At 37.1% G+C, this 17,170-nt stretch overlaps 1 protein-coding gene across 1 annotated transcript; it reads left to right on the top strand.

Annotated features, from left to right (window-relative positions):
- The first annotated feature begins 9,456 nt into the window (after positions 1 to 9,456).
- LOC145581201 (uncharacterized) lies at positions 9,457 to 11,634 on the top strand. The gene is made up of 2 exons (XM_081638252.1): positions 9,457 to 10,018; positions 10,586 to 11,634. Exons 1-2 carry the CDS (start codon positions 9,457 to 9,459, stop codon positions 11,632 to 11,634), a joined length of 1,611 nt encoding a protein of 536 aa, XP_081494378.1.
- The last annotated feature ends 5,536 nt before the right edge of the window (positions 11,635 to 17,170 follow it).

The raw sequence follows: 17,170 nt of genomic DNA, 5'->3' as shown, positions 1-17,170 counted from the left end.
TCAAGAAACTTCTACAAGAAAGTATTCTTGACTCATTCGATTTACAATCTTTTGAGAATTGCGAAGGATGTCTATTAGGCAAGATGATAAAACAGCCATTCTCCAAGTTGGGAGAAAGGGAAGGTGACTTATTGGGCCTAATACACACCGATGTATGTGTACCAATGAGCACAACCACAAGGAACGGCCATCGATATTTTATCACCTTCAGGGACGATTATAGTAGATATGGATATGTCTACTTTATGTCGAACAAATATGAATCGTTTGAGAAATTCAAAGAATTTCAAAGTGAAGTTGAAAATCAACTTGGCAAGAAAACCAAAACCCTTCGATCAGATCAAGGTGGTGAATACTTGAGTCACGAATTCGATGACCATCTGAAAGAACATGGTATACTTTCATAATTGACACCTCTAGGAACTCCACACTGGAACGGAGTATCCGAAGGGAGAAATCGAACCTTGCTAGACATGGTACGGTCAACAATGGGTTTTAGTGATCTTCCTATCTCTTTATGGGGACATGCACTTTTAACCACGACACTAACACTGAATCGTGCTCCGTCAAAAGCTATAGAAAAGACTAAATATGAACTATGGACTAATAAACCTCCTAGGTTGTCTTTTCTCAAGATCTGGGGTTGCGAAGCATATGTCAAAAGATTAATTCTGACAAACTTCACCCTATATCTAACAAGGTTTTCTATGTGGGCTACCTAAAAAAACCAAAGGGTATTACTTCTATGGCAAATCCGAGAACAAAGTGTTTGTTGCTCGTGATGGTGTCTTTTTGGAGAAGGAACACCTTCCCAAAATGACAAGTGGGAGGAAAATCGAACTCGATAAAGTTCGAGAGGACGAGCAATAAAATCAAATTGACAGTTAAAGTACTCAAACAGCATGTTGACGTTGGTAAAAATGTGCAAAGTCAAACCGAAAATGCAAATGCTTAGTCCATTACCCTACATAGGTCGCAGAGGCCAAAGTCTCAACCTGATAGATATCTTAGTGTCATATTAACCGAGAATCAGGACATCCTAATAGTGGATGGCGACGAACCAACAACCTACAAGCAAGATATGGCGAGCTATGACTCTGAAATGGACTCCATGTTTGAAAATCAAGTATGGAAGTTAGTTGATTTACCCGAAGGTTACGCACCTATTGGATGTAAATGGATTTTCAAATTAAAAACCGACAAAGATGGAAATGTGTTCATTTATAAAGCTAGACTGGTAGCAAAAGGTTACAGGCAAATTCACAGTGTTGATTATGATGAAACCTTTTCTCCTGTCGCAATGCTTAAGTCCGTTTGGATCATCCAAGCAATTGCTGCATATTACAATTATGAAAATGGCAGATGGACGTCAAAACTGCCTTCCTCAATGGAATTTTGGAAGAAACTGTGTATATGACATAGCCTGAAGGTTTTGTCGACTAAAACAATGCTGGGAAGGTATGCAAGCTTAAAAAGTCCATTAATGGGTTAAAGCAAGCAAGCAGAACTTGGAATCTACGATTCGATGAAGCCATCAGTAAGTTTGGTTTTATCAAGAATCTAGATGAATCTTGTGTTTACAAGAAGGTCAGTGGGAGTGACATTGCCTTCTGTAGACACCCAAATGTGTCTCCCCAAAAACCAAACCAGGTATTGAGTACCTCTCACGTTACTTGATTATCGAATAAGGTGAAAGTGTGAAAAGTCTTGTGATACGGTTATTTTTAATAAAATATTTCCTTCTATTTTCGAAAATCTTCTTTATTTAAGAAAAGAGTTGGTCCAATTTAGCTTGGTCCGTGATAAGGGTCCAACAATAATTTAGTTGGGTCGGGCTCGCAAAGAGCTTTCCAATGATATATTATAAGCCCAATTCTGATGAATAATGAGGAAGTTATGGCCAGAGTACTAAATTGGGTCTAAAATGGTTTTATGGCCCAATGATGTAGTGGAGGGCCCATTAATTAATATTCCTAAAATTATTAGGATTGATTCTAATTTTATAGAATAGTCTAGAAGGTTATTTTTGAGTTCTAATAGCGTTAGGATTAATAATTATATCTTTTGAAAAATAATGAATTTGATTTGAAATAAAACAAGTGTTTTATTTTGTTAAAATCTGATTTTAAAATTGATAAACACGGAGTTTAATTATTTAATTATATTAAGGAAAGGATTCCATACAAAAGCGCGTTTTATATTTTAACTAGCGCCAAATGACAAGTCTGTCGTCAAACGACAGAGCTTGTCGCCATGCGTGATGCTTGTCGTTTCGCGATGGGCTCTGTCGCTGGCGACAACGGTCAGTTTTATTCCGATTCAAATTTTGATTTTTTTCTATCGTTTCCGGACTATTTTCCTTATAAATAGGGTCGTATTTCCCCGTTTTCATTCACTGAGAATCATCAATCATCCTTAATTCTCTCAAGCAATAGCTTATTCTTCTCCCTTTTTCTAACCTTCCCCTTTACAAAATTCCTCATTCACAAGTTCTAGACACACCTAGCCAAGTTCGAAGTTGCCTTTACCCTAGACGTGAAAGGTTGATAATTTCTAAGGGTTTGGTCCCAAATCTCTATTTCAATTATTTGATTTAATTGTTTGATTTAATATTTTCCTTGAAGTTACTAACGTGTGTATTTTGTTGTTAGACAGAGATACGAGGCATCGAAGTAAGTAATTCGATTATTTACTGTTCTTTTGATATAGAAAGCATGTTTAGATTATTTTAATTTCTAGTATCATGTTAGGATGCTTTTATTGCTTTCTAGTATCATGCTTAGGTTGCTTCCTATTATTCTTTCTTCTGTCGTGTTAGTATCTTGTTAGGGATAAAGATTTGATCTTTATTATTTAGTGACATGCTAGGATTTGTTATTAATCTTGTTAGTATGATGCCTATGATCTTGCTATTATTAAGCTTTATTGATTATTATTATCATGTTGCTTGATATATATTATTATTGTTATTGCTTGATCACGCCCTCTCTTGCAGGTTTAAAGGGAATTTGTACTTGTAATCACACTTAATAAGAAAATTAATAATCTTGTTTAGGCTAATGTGATTATAATTCAAGTGATCGCCAATAATAGTTTTGTTTGTGCATTAATATTCAACCAACATAGATAAACAGGTTTAGGATTAATATATTGATTGTATGTTAGTCATAAAGCGCACATGAATATGAGAAGAATAAAGCAGAGGCCTATTATTAGGGCAGGTTCAATCTCTTTTAGGTTGGATTTGGACCTTCATCCTCGAATATCCAGTCATGGTTCCAGACCACTATGGAGTTAGCGATCTCATGGATCGTGAAGGGGTGTAACCTTCACCTTGTGAACGGTTTACAAGTTTCTAAAACTTGTTGGCGACTCTTTTACTCTAGCTTTCTTCCCTTTGGACGCCACCATGCTTAAGTGTATGATCACAGTGGGGCTTAAGTGTGGGATGCTTGAAATATTCCCTACACCTTCCTATTCTAATATGTTGATGACATATTTCTTAATGGAAACATCATTCCAATGCTAGAGTCCGTAAAGGCCTGGCTTGGAAATTGTTTTTCAATGAAAGGGGTGGGAGAGGCACAGTACATATTGGGCATCAAGATCTACAAGGATAGATCTAAAAGAATGATTGAATTAAGCTAAAGTACTTACATTGATAAGGTATTGGCACGATTCAACATGGAGGAGGCCAAGAAAGGTCACCTACCCATGTCACATGGCATAACCCTAAGCAAGAAGCATTGTCCAAAGACACCTGATGAGCAAGAAAGGATGAATCAGATTCCATATGCTTCGCTTATTAGATCGATCATGTATGTCATGATATGTACTAGGCCAGAAGTATTGTATGCCTTGAGTGCTACGAGCCGACACCAATCAGACCTAGGTGAGGCGTATTGGACTACGGCCAAGAATATCCTAAAGTACCTGAAAAGGAACAAGGATAAATTCCTAGTATATGGTGGCTTAGATGAATTAGTTGTTGATGGTTACCTTGACGCAAGCTTCCAGACAGACAGAGACAATTTCAAATCGCAGTCAGGATACATATTCTGTCTAAATGGAGGAGCGTTTAGTTAGAAGAGTGCTAAGAAAAGCAGCCTGCAGATTCTACAACTTAAGCTGAATACCTGGCTGCTGCTGAAGCAGCTAAGGAGGCAGTTTGGATTCATAAGTTCGTTGGTGAACCTGATGTTATACCCTTCATCAAGGGTCCAATAGCCCTCTATTGTGACAACAATGGAGGTATTGCTTAGGCCAGAGATCCAAGGGAACATCAGAAGGTCAAACATGTCAAGCGGCAATTTCACATGATAAGGGAATGGAAGTCAGAGGGTGAAATTAAATCATAATTTGTAAAGTTGGAACGGACAACAATGTAGTCGATCCACTTACTAAACCTTTGTCTCAAGTGAAGCACAACAAGCATGTTGAGGCAATGGGAATCAGGAACATTGGTGATTGGCTTTGATTTCCCTGTTAAGTGTTTTAATTAATTTTAAACATTTTAATGTAAAACACTATGATGAACCATTCAAATTATGGAGTAATTTAATTTCATGTAATTTTATCACTCAGTTTCTATTTAATTGTGGTTTAGGATTAAATAGTGAGTCCATTCGATTATGAGAATATTCAAAATAAGGTATCAAGACCAGTCTTGGATAAAGAAACACCTATTAAGTGAACATTGAATATTATAATCGAAAATTATCCCTAATCGAGGTCATTTAAATGATGGACGATTAATGACCACTTGAGATTAGTGTGTAGTTTGATTTATAGCACCGTTTCTTGTGCTACAAGGACATGATTGTCATAAATCATTTGCACGGGTATTGGTTTAGAACAATACCGGATCGACCTATGAGAATACTTTAAGAGATTTATAAATCTTCATAAGTACACCTCTTATTAAAGCTATCGGAACCTCTTTCCTCGACCATGAGTATTATGAGTTCTCTTATTTGAGTACTAGTCCGCTTTAATGTTCGTCAAACGTCTGCCGTACATGGGGATTATAAAGGCAACACTCGGGCGGCTAGGTCCTCTTAGTAAGAGAAGCTGATAGTATAAGACTGGGAATATCCCTCTATTAACCATAGGGAACATGTCTTTGTTGTTTACAAGGCCTCTCGAAGAGCGAGACTGTGAAAATGCATTGGCGTGCTCAGATGGATTTTAAGAAATCATCTGCTTATTGATAGTCGAACTCGAATTTTGAGAAACACTTCTGGACTTAATAAGGATGACGAATAATCTTACCTTATAGTTCATGAAGAGACATTAAGTGACATAGGAAATAGGCTATACACAAAAAGCGCACTTGTCCGGAAGGACAAGTGGGAGATTAATAGGAATGATGTCCTTCAAACAAGTGTATTATTCCGATAAAGGGTTCGGAATTATTAGAAAACTAATTATTCAGTAAGGTCAAGTGATCAGAATTCCTAGTTGGAGGCCGCTTTCGATCAGTAATATTAATGTATAATTAATATTACAACTTAATCTTGACTGAACCCTTCGGATCACACCCAAGCAACTAACGATCCGTCATGACGAATTAATCCGAAAGGAATTAATGAGTCGCTCGAGTATTATGAACATAGACGTCGGAAATCGAGCTAGGAGCATCGAGACCGAGCATTGCAAGTCGAGTCGAATTAATAAAAGACGAGACGATAAAACTCAATTAATTAACAAAGTACCAAATACCCCTAGCATCGGAATGCCCCGAGCAAACCAAGTGCTAGGGGCAATGGTGCTAGCACAAAAACTAGTATGCACACCGTATCAAGCCAAGGGCACAGCACCATAGCGCACCATGCCCAGCAGCAACCAACAAGCATTGCTTGCCAAGCTGGCACGCGAATATGCTGACAACAGCGCCCAGCATCCCGCATCAATGCGAGGCTTGCTGGCGCTCGCTGCTGGCCCGTGCGACTACCTAGCAAACCCAGCCAAGGGGCCAGGCAGCCAACTGGGCAGCCTTAAGATGGCAGCGTTAGCTAGCGTGCGATGAGTGGCTCCGATTTGGGGGGTTGGTGATAACACGATATTATACACGATTTACATGTGATATTTGGTCACCTTTTATTGTGTTGTCTTCATTATCCTAATCTTTTTGAGTTATAATTCTTCACATTTCGATATTGCTCTTCTCAGTTTGTTTGTTTTTATTTTTCTAGGAATTTGGGTCGATTTGCATGGAATTCATTTTAATCGCGAGATATTTCTTTATATGGAGCGTTACTAGCATCCTCGAGCATTGTAGCAGCCTGCTCCACAACTTAGTTGTGGCGTGCAGCCTGTCGGCCACAACCTGGTTGTGGGCGTCTATTATTGGAGAAAAGGAGAGGCGAAGACAGCCCGCCCCACAGCCTGGTTGTGGCGATGTCTTCTGTGCCACAACCTACCTGTGGCAGCTCGTTTTGATGGCATTTGAGAGTCCTATTTAGATAGAAATACCAAGTTTAATGCTAGGATATAAATAGGTTTTAGATAGTCTTTTATCTAACACTTTTTATACATTATGTTAGAGTTTTGGTATTACGTTCTTCTTCCATACTATTTTCTATGGTTTTGTTTTCAAGATTCAAAATTCCATAATTAATTTTATGTATTGATTTCTTTTCTCAATTCTCTTAATTTATTATTGTTAATTATGTTTTCTTTATTGATTATAATTCTTGATTTCATGATTATGTGTGAGTAGTTTCTTTATTCCAAGATCTAGCAGAACTCGAATATGATTAATGCTTGATTTAATTCTTTAAATTCTCTAATGATAATTGCAATTGATATGCTTAATTGATTGCGCTGATGTCAATACTAGATTAGGGATAATTAGTATTGTTATTAATCCATTGTTTTAATCGCAACGGGCACTAGTGGAAAAATAGCTATCCGTAACGGGCAAAAAATGCCTATTTGTAATGGGCAACGGGCGTTACGTATGCCACCGTTACGGATAGCCAGTGTTATTTGTAACGGGCAGTGTCTGTTACGAATAACCCGTTATTCGTAACGGGCATTTGAACTGTCCGTTACAAATACCGACTTATTTGTAACGGGCATTTCAACTGCCCGTTACAAATACATTTAGCCTCAATTAAAAAAAAAATCCCAGCATAATTTGCTAGGCTGTCAGCATTTTGTGTTTATTATTCAATGTAAATTTTTATTTATTCCACAATTTTTAATTAGTACAATTGGCCACAAAACTAATAATAAAAAAAAAAAACCAAGAAACAACAATTTTTTTTTTCCTTAGAACCCTAGTAAAATTTACAAATTTGGTGCTACTCAAGTAGCAAAGAGTCACATGTTTTCTACAATGCACTAAAAAGAAAGTTCACTTACACTCGAACGGGCTAAATTTATGCAGCCTACTACAATCATCTTCATCCCAATCACAAACTAATCAAACCAATCACCGCAAATTTGAACACATTAAAAGATAAAGTTCAATACCTTATCAAATCTATCAGCATTCACACACTTTGACAGCACGCAAAAGGGTAATATCAACCACACCTAATTTTGCACAAAATAATAAACCCTAAATCAATCAAATTAAAACGCGATACACCAACATACAAAAATTGATAACCATTAAAATGATAAGGAGAATGAAATAACCATGAGTGCGAAGAACATCTAGGGCAAAAACCCAAGGATTACGGGAAAATTCTTCCCCAGAATCTTCTTGAACCCTACGAATGTACTCCTGAGTGAAAATCTTAGGGACTGATTTCCATTAGTAGTGGAATCAAATTGATTGGTTCGGTGCATAGCGGCTTGGATGGCGGCGGAAGGACCAGGAATGAGCTTCGGTGCTCCGAGAAGACCGACTATTAAACCTAAACCCATTAAAATCAGGTTCCAAAAATCAAATTAAATTCTTTTTTCTCAAGATTATCAACGTCAAATGCACATAAGAAATTCTAGCAGCAAAATTGATTGTTATAATCTTTAATAAATTGAGCAATATAACAAATAGTTCAATAATTCACCTCAAAATATCCCGAATTTGACTATAATGATCTGAAAAATTGATATTCAATTGTTAATAAATGAAAAAAAACAGAATTTACCTCTGATTTTGTTTCAATAAGGAGTTAAAGCTCATAAGCTTCTACAATGGAGCTTCGACGGAGGTAAATTACTCAAGATTCAGCATCATGGCTTTGATTCGGATTTCAGAGATTAGCCATGGACGAATACCAAAGAAATCATACTCGAAACGTCGATCTTCGAATAATTGGTCCAAATAAGTTGACATAAATTCACAATTCAGATCTAAATAACGAAGATCTGCAATTTTAAGTTGTAGATTGAGGAGAGAGAATGAGAGAAAGAGAGATGTGAGACTATGAGAAAGAGAGAGAGAGAAAGAGAGAGAGAGGAAAGGAGAGGGAAGAAAACGACTGATGGGAGAAACGAAGTAAAACCCTAATGTTAAGCCTAATACGTGATCGATTTGTAACGGACCTTATTTGGCCGTTACAGTTAGAGCAGTAATTATACCGGACAAATTTATGTCCGTTACGAATACTTTTATTTGTAACGGTCAAATTTTTGCCCGTTAAAAATATTAGTTATTTGTATCAGACCTATATGTTGTCCGTTACGAATCATCTTTTTGTAACGGATTTAATTATGCCCATTACAATTGAGGCATTACAAATGAACTTTTTTCCACTAGTGGGGAGTTGGGTTTTAACGGGTTTAAATAAATCAATTAAGGGTTTGAAATTCATCACGGGATTAGTTGAATGGATGATTAGGAAGTTAGAGTAATGTGCTCAAGGTCTTTAATTTACATTATTCGACGAAAGTAGGCTTGATTGTGATTAGGGAAGCCATTGATAACTCGGGAGAAACCATTGGTACTATTCAAGGATTACTTTTCCTCATTAATCAAGTGAATTATATGTTAGGGGTAGAACGACTATTGTATTAATTGTATTCGCGGTGATGGTTGATCTTAGATGTTTTTAGCATTTGATTTATCTTATTATTAGATTTAATCTCTTTATTTAGCTCTTTAGTTATTAGTTCTCACTATTATATTTGTTACTTGCTTAGTATTTATTTTAGTCAGTTTAATTAGTCAAACTATAGTCTCTTGGAATTCGATCCTTACTTTCCTAACTACATAGTACTGGGCTTGTTAGGTTATTTTTGTTAGGTACGCGACACGCCTATCAAATTTTAGCGTCGTTGTCGGGGACTAACGGTTTTATTCTAGTTTTTCGTGATTCGTTTTTACTAAGCATATATGCTTTGGCTATTGTCCCTTGTGTCTTTGATCTTCTGGTTTAGTTTCTTTGTTGCATGCAAACTTGAAGTTCAGGTTCAGAAGATTTAGCACCTTTTGATTATGAGATCGAAGCTACATCAAGAAGACGTAGAGGTAGAAGAAGGAGAAATCGAAATACGAGAAACATGGTTGACCCAGGAAAAAAATCTCTTTTGGAGTATGGTATTCCTGATACAACTACCGGATTCCTCTCTAGTATTGTCAGACCACCTGTCACCGCTCAGTGCTTTGAATTGAAGCCTCAATTCATACAATTCATCTCCAATGATTCTTTTGCGGGCTCACCAATTGAATGCCCTGTGACCCACATAGACAGTTTCTTGGAGAAATGTAACACTATGAAGCTTAACGGTGTCACTGATGATGCTATTAGACTACGCCTTTTCCCTTTCTCACTACGGGATAAAGTAAGGGAGTGGTTAAGAGATGAAGGTATAGGTTCCTTCAATACATGGGATAAGCTTGCCAAAGATTTCCTAGTAAAATTCTTAGGGCAAGATACAACTGTAAGGTTAAGGAACGAGCTAGATACTTTGACTCATGAGTTTCTCATATACATTAATGTTGCATCATATCTGGGGGGCTCTATCATGAATAAGAACCCAACCGATGCAAAGGATATAATTGAGAAGATGGCAGCTAATGATAATTACCATTCAAGAGGACAAAATGTCACCAAGAGGGGAGGTAATAAACATGATGTTGATGCTCTAACTATGTTAACTAATATTGTGCAGGTGTTAACTCATAAAGTCGATCAACTCCAAGCCGGACCACCTCGCCCTTCAATAGAAATTTGTCAGAAGTGCAAAACGTAGGGCCATACTGCGCGTGAATGTCAACCCAATTATGGTAGAATGACGATTGAGCAAGCTAATGCATTTTATACCACGACCTCCACAAGGCCATTTAATGAAGGGTGGAGAAATCATTAAGGGTTCTCATACGTGAACAATCAGGCTCAAGTGAATCCTCAACCACTATCTGCTTTTCAAGCAAGGGCACCTTTCAATCATCAATCTACCCAACAACCACCACCCCAAACCTCAACATATGATCTTGAATCAATTATGAAGGCTTTTATTACTTCCCAAATTCAACAATATGAGCTTATATCAAAGCAATTTGAACTACAGGCAAAGCAAAATGAATACTTTGAAAACTCAATCCAATTGCTTACCACTCAAAATAAGAGGATAGAAACTCATCTTTCTCAGCTTTCACAACAAGTGAGTCATCTAACAACTCTTTAAGATCAAGCAAAAGTCCAAACGAAACAATGCAATGCATTTTTCGTGAAGAGAGATGAATTGACTACAAGAGGATTAGAAGAGAAAGTGTGTAATGTGGAGTCAATAACAGAGAAGCGTGAGAAAGAAGGTCCCAAATATGTTGCTCCATGGGCCTATAAGGAACCAGTGCCTTTCCCACAAAGGTTATCAAAAGCTGTGCTCGATAAGCATTTTGGGAAGTATTGTGAGACTCTTAAGAAGGTATATGCTACCATTCCTTTTTCCGTTCTTGTAATTCAAATGCCTCAAATTGCAAATTTTGTGAAAGGTATTCTAGATCATAATCACGATGATAAGGAATTAGAAAGTTTGATAGTAAAGGAGCAATGTTCTAATCTTCTACATGATAACCTACCACCTAAATTGCATGATCCTGATAGTTTTACCATCCTTTGTATGATAAATGAAACATATTATGATAGGGTCTTGTGTAATCTAGGTGCTAGTGTTAATTTAATGCCTTCTTCAGTGTACTACAAATTAGGTCTAAAAAACCTTAAACCCTCCCTCGTGTCTCTTCAAATGGCTGACAGGACTGTTAGACTCCCTAAGGGTGTAGTTGAAGATGTATTAGTTAGGGTTGGTGAACTTGTTTTTCCTATTGACTTTGTTGTGATGGATATAACAGAAGACCATAAGATCCCGATTATCTTTGGTCGCTCTTTCCTTGCTACAAGTCAAGCTTTAATAGATATTCCAAAAGGACAGGTGAGCATTAGGGCTCAGGATAAGCAAGTAGTGTTTAAGCTCTTTGATGACCATAGTTTCACTTTTGATGGTGGTACTTGTTTGAGAATTGATGCTACTAATCCTTTGGTTGATAAGTATGTATTTGATAGAAATCTTGTGAGAAAAGGGGACAATATTCCAACACATGATGGGTTTAGCTACATGAAGGTGAGTTTGAATACAAATCATGTCAACTCTAGTCTGAAGGAGCCATATGGAGGTGGACATATTTACAAGCAAGATCGTGGAGTATCCTCTCTGCGTGGTGGTGATCCGGATTGAGCTACTAAAGGAGGTCGAGCTTATGACCTTTAAAACAAGCGCTTTTGGGAGACAACCCAATTTTCTAACTCTTTATTTAAAAAAAATTTAGTCCTTTTATTCTCTTCTCTAATAATTAAAAAAATAAATAAAACAAAAAATATTTGTCATTTAATTATTTTTTTTCTTTAGTGTCCGTAGTTCTCTTAGTAAGTTAGTAGTTTTGTAGACTATTAGAAAGGCTTTTTATAAGTTTATTAATTTTTGTTTATTTTTGTTGTTTCTTTTTTTTCTAACCTTAATTTAAGTAACATGGTAGCTAGGTGCAGTAGTTTAGTGTCTTGGCAATTTTGCAAGTTTCATTTGAGTTTTAGCGGGTTAGGTACATTAGCTTTTCCACCTCTTTGAATTATGGAAATAGCAAACAACTAACCAACATTTTTGTAGCTTCTGATTCACAGCAGGCTCCACAGACATCACGCGAAGTGCAATATCTTACCATGGTTGGCCTGCGGCCTCGTATACGCTAAGCAAGGCATCTACAGAATGGTCCGCAACCAGGTTGCGGCAAACTCGTTTCTTCCACAGCCTAGTTGCGGTGACACCCTTCTCGCGCATTAGAATCAGTTTAGTCCGCAACCAGGTAGCGGCTCACGACGCTACACCGCAGCCACATTGCGGCATAAAGTTTGTAGAGTAATATATATATATATATATATAAAATAAAAAAATAAAATAAAAAAAAAAAAAAAAAAAAATCAAAAGGGGAGAACCAAGAAAATCCTCGTCACTCTTAAATTACTCGATTATGACGGCTCGAAAGAAGATCACATTGTTCGTATTCCTTCTTTAACCGTCTCTTCATATGGATTCTTGTTCAATCGATTCGACATTACAAAGTACGAACCCTAGGGTTTAATTACTCTGTTCCATTGAAAAAGTTCGAGGTACTCTGTTGCAGTTATCATCAAATTATTGTCTATGTTTCTTCAGTAGAGCTTTTTGTATGACTTTCAGTAATTGAGAAAAACAGAATTTGATGATTAATTGTCGAATTTGATGAGAATCGAAGGGAGTAGCCCCTTGGGTTTGATCGTTTCTTGGCTGGAATCTCATATCAACATTTGTGTGGGTAGTGGGTATTAATTTGCTCGTTTCCTGCTACATTAACACGGTTTTGAGAGGGATGGATATGATTAAATGGATCTTTTTGCCTTTAATAGAGATATTATTGTGCGGATTGCTTCTTGAAGGATTTAGGCGGTTTGGTTTGAGGGATTGTGACACGGAATTCGTGATTGTAAATTTTGAATTGAGAATTTGGCGCAAGCTCGATTTGGTACAATATTATACTAATTACTTCATATAGGTTCATTACATCCACGATGCCAACAACAAGGGCTCTCCTCAATTAATTCTGTGAGTATCCTCCCTCTTAATTTATTTATGCTCTACTTTAATTGCACTATGGACACTGCAATATTTAAGTGTGGGGGAGGTTGTTATTGTTGTTATTATTATTATTATTATTATTATTATTATTAGTTTTTTTTTTTTTTTTTTTTTTTTTTTTTTTTTTTTTGAAAACAAGCAATCTCCATTAATTAATCAAGAGACAAAGAGTCCATAAATACATAAGGAGAAACATTATGGGGCACATGACTATCCCACAATTGTTCATATCCATACGGAATCAACTTAGCTAAATTATGAGCAACGCAATTTTCATTTCTCTTCACATGTGACCAAGCAACAAACACAAATTTCGAACCAAGAGCAAGGATATCCCCTAAAACCGCATCCATCTCCACTGAAGCTGAATTTCTTGAGATCCTATCAATAATTACTTTGCAATCCGGCTCTAAAATGATCTCGGAGAAACATACAATCTGCCACCCTTTAATGCAAACAACATAGCCTTAGCTTCTGCTGTTTCCGGGGACCAGTAGGCACGGCTTCTTCTTGTAGCAGCAACAAGAACCTTCCCCTCATGATTTCTAGCAACCACACCAAGGCCTACTCAAACTTCATCAGTGAGGCAAGCATCAGCATTGATCTTAACTATGTTGGCAGGTGGCGCACACCATTTAGAAGGGTTGGGAAGAGGACGAGTACCCACTGCCCCATAAATGCGGGCAGTATAATTTCCTTGCTCCTCAACATAACTGTTTACACGATCCACAATTACAGCATTTGGGGTGAATTTATTTTGAAATACTTTCAAGTTTCTATCCCCCCAAATGCACTAGGCAAGGAACATACCTCGTTGTATGGTTTTAGGCTCCAATCTTTTCCAGCTTACCTCGAGATCACAAATGGAGTCAAAATCACTCCAATTCGCCATTTCAGAGCAGAGACAATCCTCCCACAGCCCTTGTACTTTATTGTAGTCCACCAAGGCATGCTGCACACTTTCAGTTTCAATAGAGCACCAGGGGCAGTTAGCATCTGGCGTAAGGTGACGAAAATACAGGAGGCTCTTAACAGGGAGGGTGTTTGTACAAAGTCGTCGACGGAAAAAATGTCGCACTTTCGGGGTGACATTCGCCTTCCAAATTTCTAGCCAAGCTTGGTGGAAATTGTCCAATTTAGACCCTTTCACAAAGCAGATATGCGGACTTAACAGTATACTCCCCTGTCTTAGAAAAAAGCCCAAATAAGCTCGTCATCCCGTTCTCTTTCACTCAGAGGGATAGCCGAAATACATTGTTTATACCTATCCGAGAAATATTCATCAAGAATCTCCAGCCTCAATTCCTTGTTCACCGGGTCAATAATATCACTAACACATGAGAGAGCAGTAGATTCCTCACTCACAATGTGGCGGCCCTCCACATCAGAAACCCAAGGATCAGACCACAAGTTGATGTTTTGACCATTCCCCACTTTCCACAAAATTCCATCTTTGATGATTGCCTTTGACGCCCAAATACTACGCCAAGAGTAACTCCCTGCCAAACCGAGATACGAGTCAAGAAAATCTGAGTGAAGGAAATATTTGGCTTTAAACACACGCCCTAGAAGCGAGGAAGGAGCCATCACTAAACGCCAAGCTTTCCTACCCAAAAGGGCGTCATTAAAAACACTCAAATCACGGAATCCCATTCCCCCTAAGTATTTCAAAGTACACAACGACTCCCAACTTTTTCAGTGAATTTTCCTTTTTCCATCACTTGAGCCCCACCAAAACCGAGCCATAGCCGAATGGATGCGTTGAATGATCATGCTAGGGAATTTATACAAACCCATTAGGTAAGTCGGAATGGCTTGGATAACAGATTTTAAGAGGATATCTTTACCCGCTCTCGATAATAGCTTCTCCTTCCACCCCTGCAACTTCTTCCATATCCTAATCAGAACTATCTCAAAAATGGCTTTTTTCGACAACCCACCACACTCGGGATACCCAAATATTTCTCATGTCTATCAATTAAGTAGCATAAATCCTTTAGATGACAATTGTTTGTGTAAGATGGTTTCGCTTTTCTCTTGTGCGATAAGTACCTATTGGAAGACCACGATCCTCGTAAGACTCAAATCAATACCCTCCTTCTTGATCGCCCAATTGAGACTTGCATTTTAGCTTCCTGATATCGATTACTAAATTGTTTGGAAAATATGATTGAGGCATTATAGGGAATATTTCAAGCATCCCACACTTAAGCCCCATTGTGAACATACGCTTAAGTATGGTGGCGTTCAAAAGGAAGGAAGCTAGATTAAAAGAGTCGCCAACAAGTTTTAAGAACTTGCAAACCGTTCACAGGGTGAAGGTTACACCCCTTTACGATTCATGAGATCGCTAACTCCATAGTGGTATGGAACCATGATTGGATATTCGAGGATGAAGGTACAAATCCAACCTAAAAGGGATTGAACTTGCCCGAAATAGGCCTCTACTTTATTCTTCTCATATTCATGTGCGTTTTTTTACTAACATACAATCAATATATTAATCCTAAACCTGTTTAATCTATGTTGGTTGATAATTAATGCAAAAAACAAAACTATTATTAGCGATCACTTGAATTATAATCATATTAGCCTAAACAAGATTATTAATTATCTTATTAAGCGTGATTACAAGTACAAATTCCTTTTAATGCTGCAAGAGAGGGCGTGATCAAACAATAACAACAATAATATATCAAGCAACAATAACAACAATCATCATCAAAATAATCTCAATCTCAATAAAGCATAATAATATTAGCAAGATTCTAGGCATGATACTAACAAGATTAATAACAAATCCTAGCATGTCACTAAGCAATAAATATCAAAGCTTTATCCCTAACATGATACTAACATGATAGAAGAAATAGGAAGCAATCTAAGCATGATACTAGAAAGCAATATAGACATCCTAACATGATACTGGGAATTAAAATAATCTAAGCATGATTTCTATATCAAAAGAATAATTAAGTAATTAAATTACTTACTTCGATGCCTCGTATCTCTTTCTATCAAAAACAATACACATGTTAGTAACTTCAAGGAAAATATTAAATCAAACAATTAAATAAAATAATTGAAATAGGGATTTGGGACCAAACCCTCAAAAATTATCAACCTTTCACGTCTAGGGCGAAGACAACTTCGAACTTGGCTAGGTGAGTTTAGAACTTGTAAATGAGGAATTTTGTAAAATGAAAGGTTAGAAAGACGGAGAAGAATAAGCTATTGCTTGAGAGAATTAAGGATGATTGTTGATCTTGATGATTCTGAGTGAATGAAAAATGGGGAAATACGACCCTATTTATACAGAAAATAGTCCGAAAACGATAGAAAAGAATCAGAATTTGAGTCGGAATAAAACTGACCCCTGTCGCCGGCGACAGAGCCCGGCGCGAAACGACAAGCATCACGCATGGCGACAGGCTCTGTCGTTTGGCACTAGTTAAAAAATAAAACACGCTTTTGTACGAAATCCTCTTCTTAATATAATTAAGCAATTAAACTCCGTGTTTTTCAATTTTGAAACAGATTTTATCAAAACAAAACACTTGTTTTATTTCAAACCAAATTCATTATTTTTCTAAAAAAGATAATTATCAATCCTAACGCTATTAGAACTCAATAATAACCTTCTAGACTATTCTAGAAAATTAGAATCAATCCTATAATTTAGGAATAATAATTAATGGGCCCTCCACTAGATCATTGGGCTATAAAACCATTTCAGACCCAATTTAGTACCTTGGCCATAACTTCCTCATTATTTATCGGAATTGGGCTTATAATATATCATTGAAAAGTTCTTTGCGAGCTTGAACCAACTACACTATTATTGGACCCTCGTCACGGACCAAGCTAAATTGGACTAACTATTTTCATAAATAGTGAAGATTTTCAAAAACATAAGGAAAGATTTCTATTAAAACAACCGCATCACAAGACTTTTCACACTTTCACCTCGTTCGATAATCAAGTGACGTGAAAAGTACTCATCACTGGATTTGGTTTTGGGGAGACATATTTAGGTGTCTACAGAAGCTCCCACTTTGACTGAGTTTGGAGAAACGAAGTTTCGAAAACAAAAGTCAAAGTAGCG

Source organism: Chenopodium album, chromosome 15, assembly GCF_948465745.1.
Source record: "Chenopodium album chromosome 15, dcCheAlbu1.1, whole genome shotgun sequence".
Classification (NCBI taxonomy): Eukaryota; Viridiplantae; Streptophyta; class Magnoliopsida; order Caryophyllales; family Amaranthaceae; genus Chenopodium; species Chenopodium album.
Note: the sequence above shows the minus strand (reverse complement) of the source record. Positions and strands in the feature narration are given on the sequence as shown.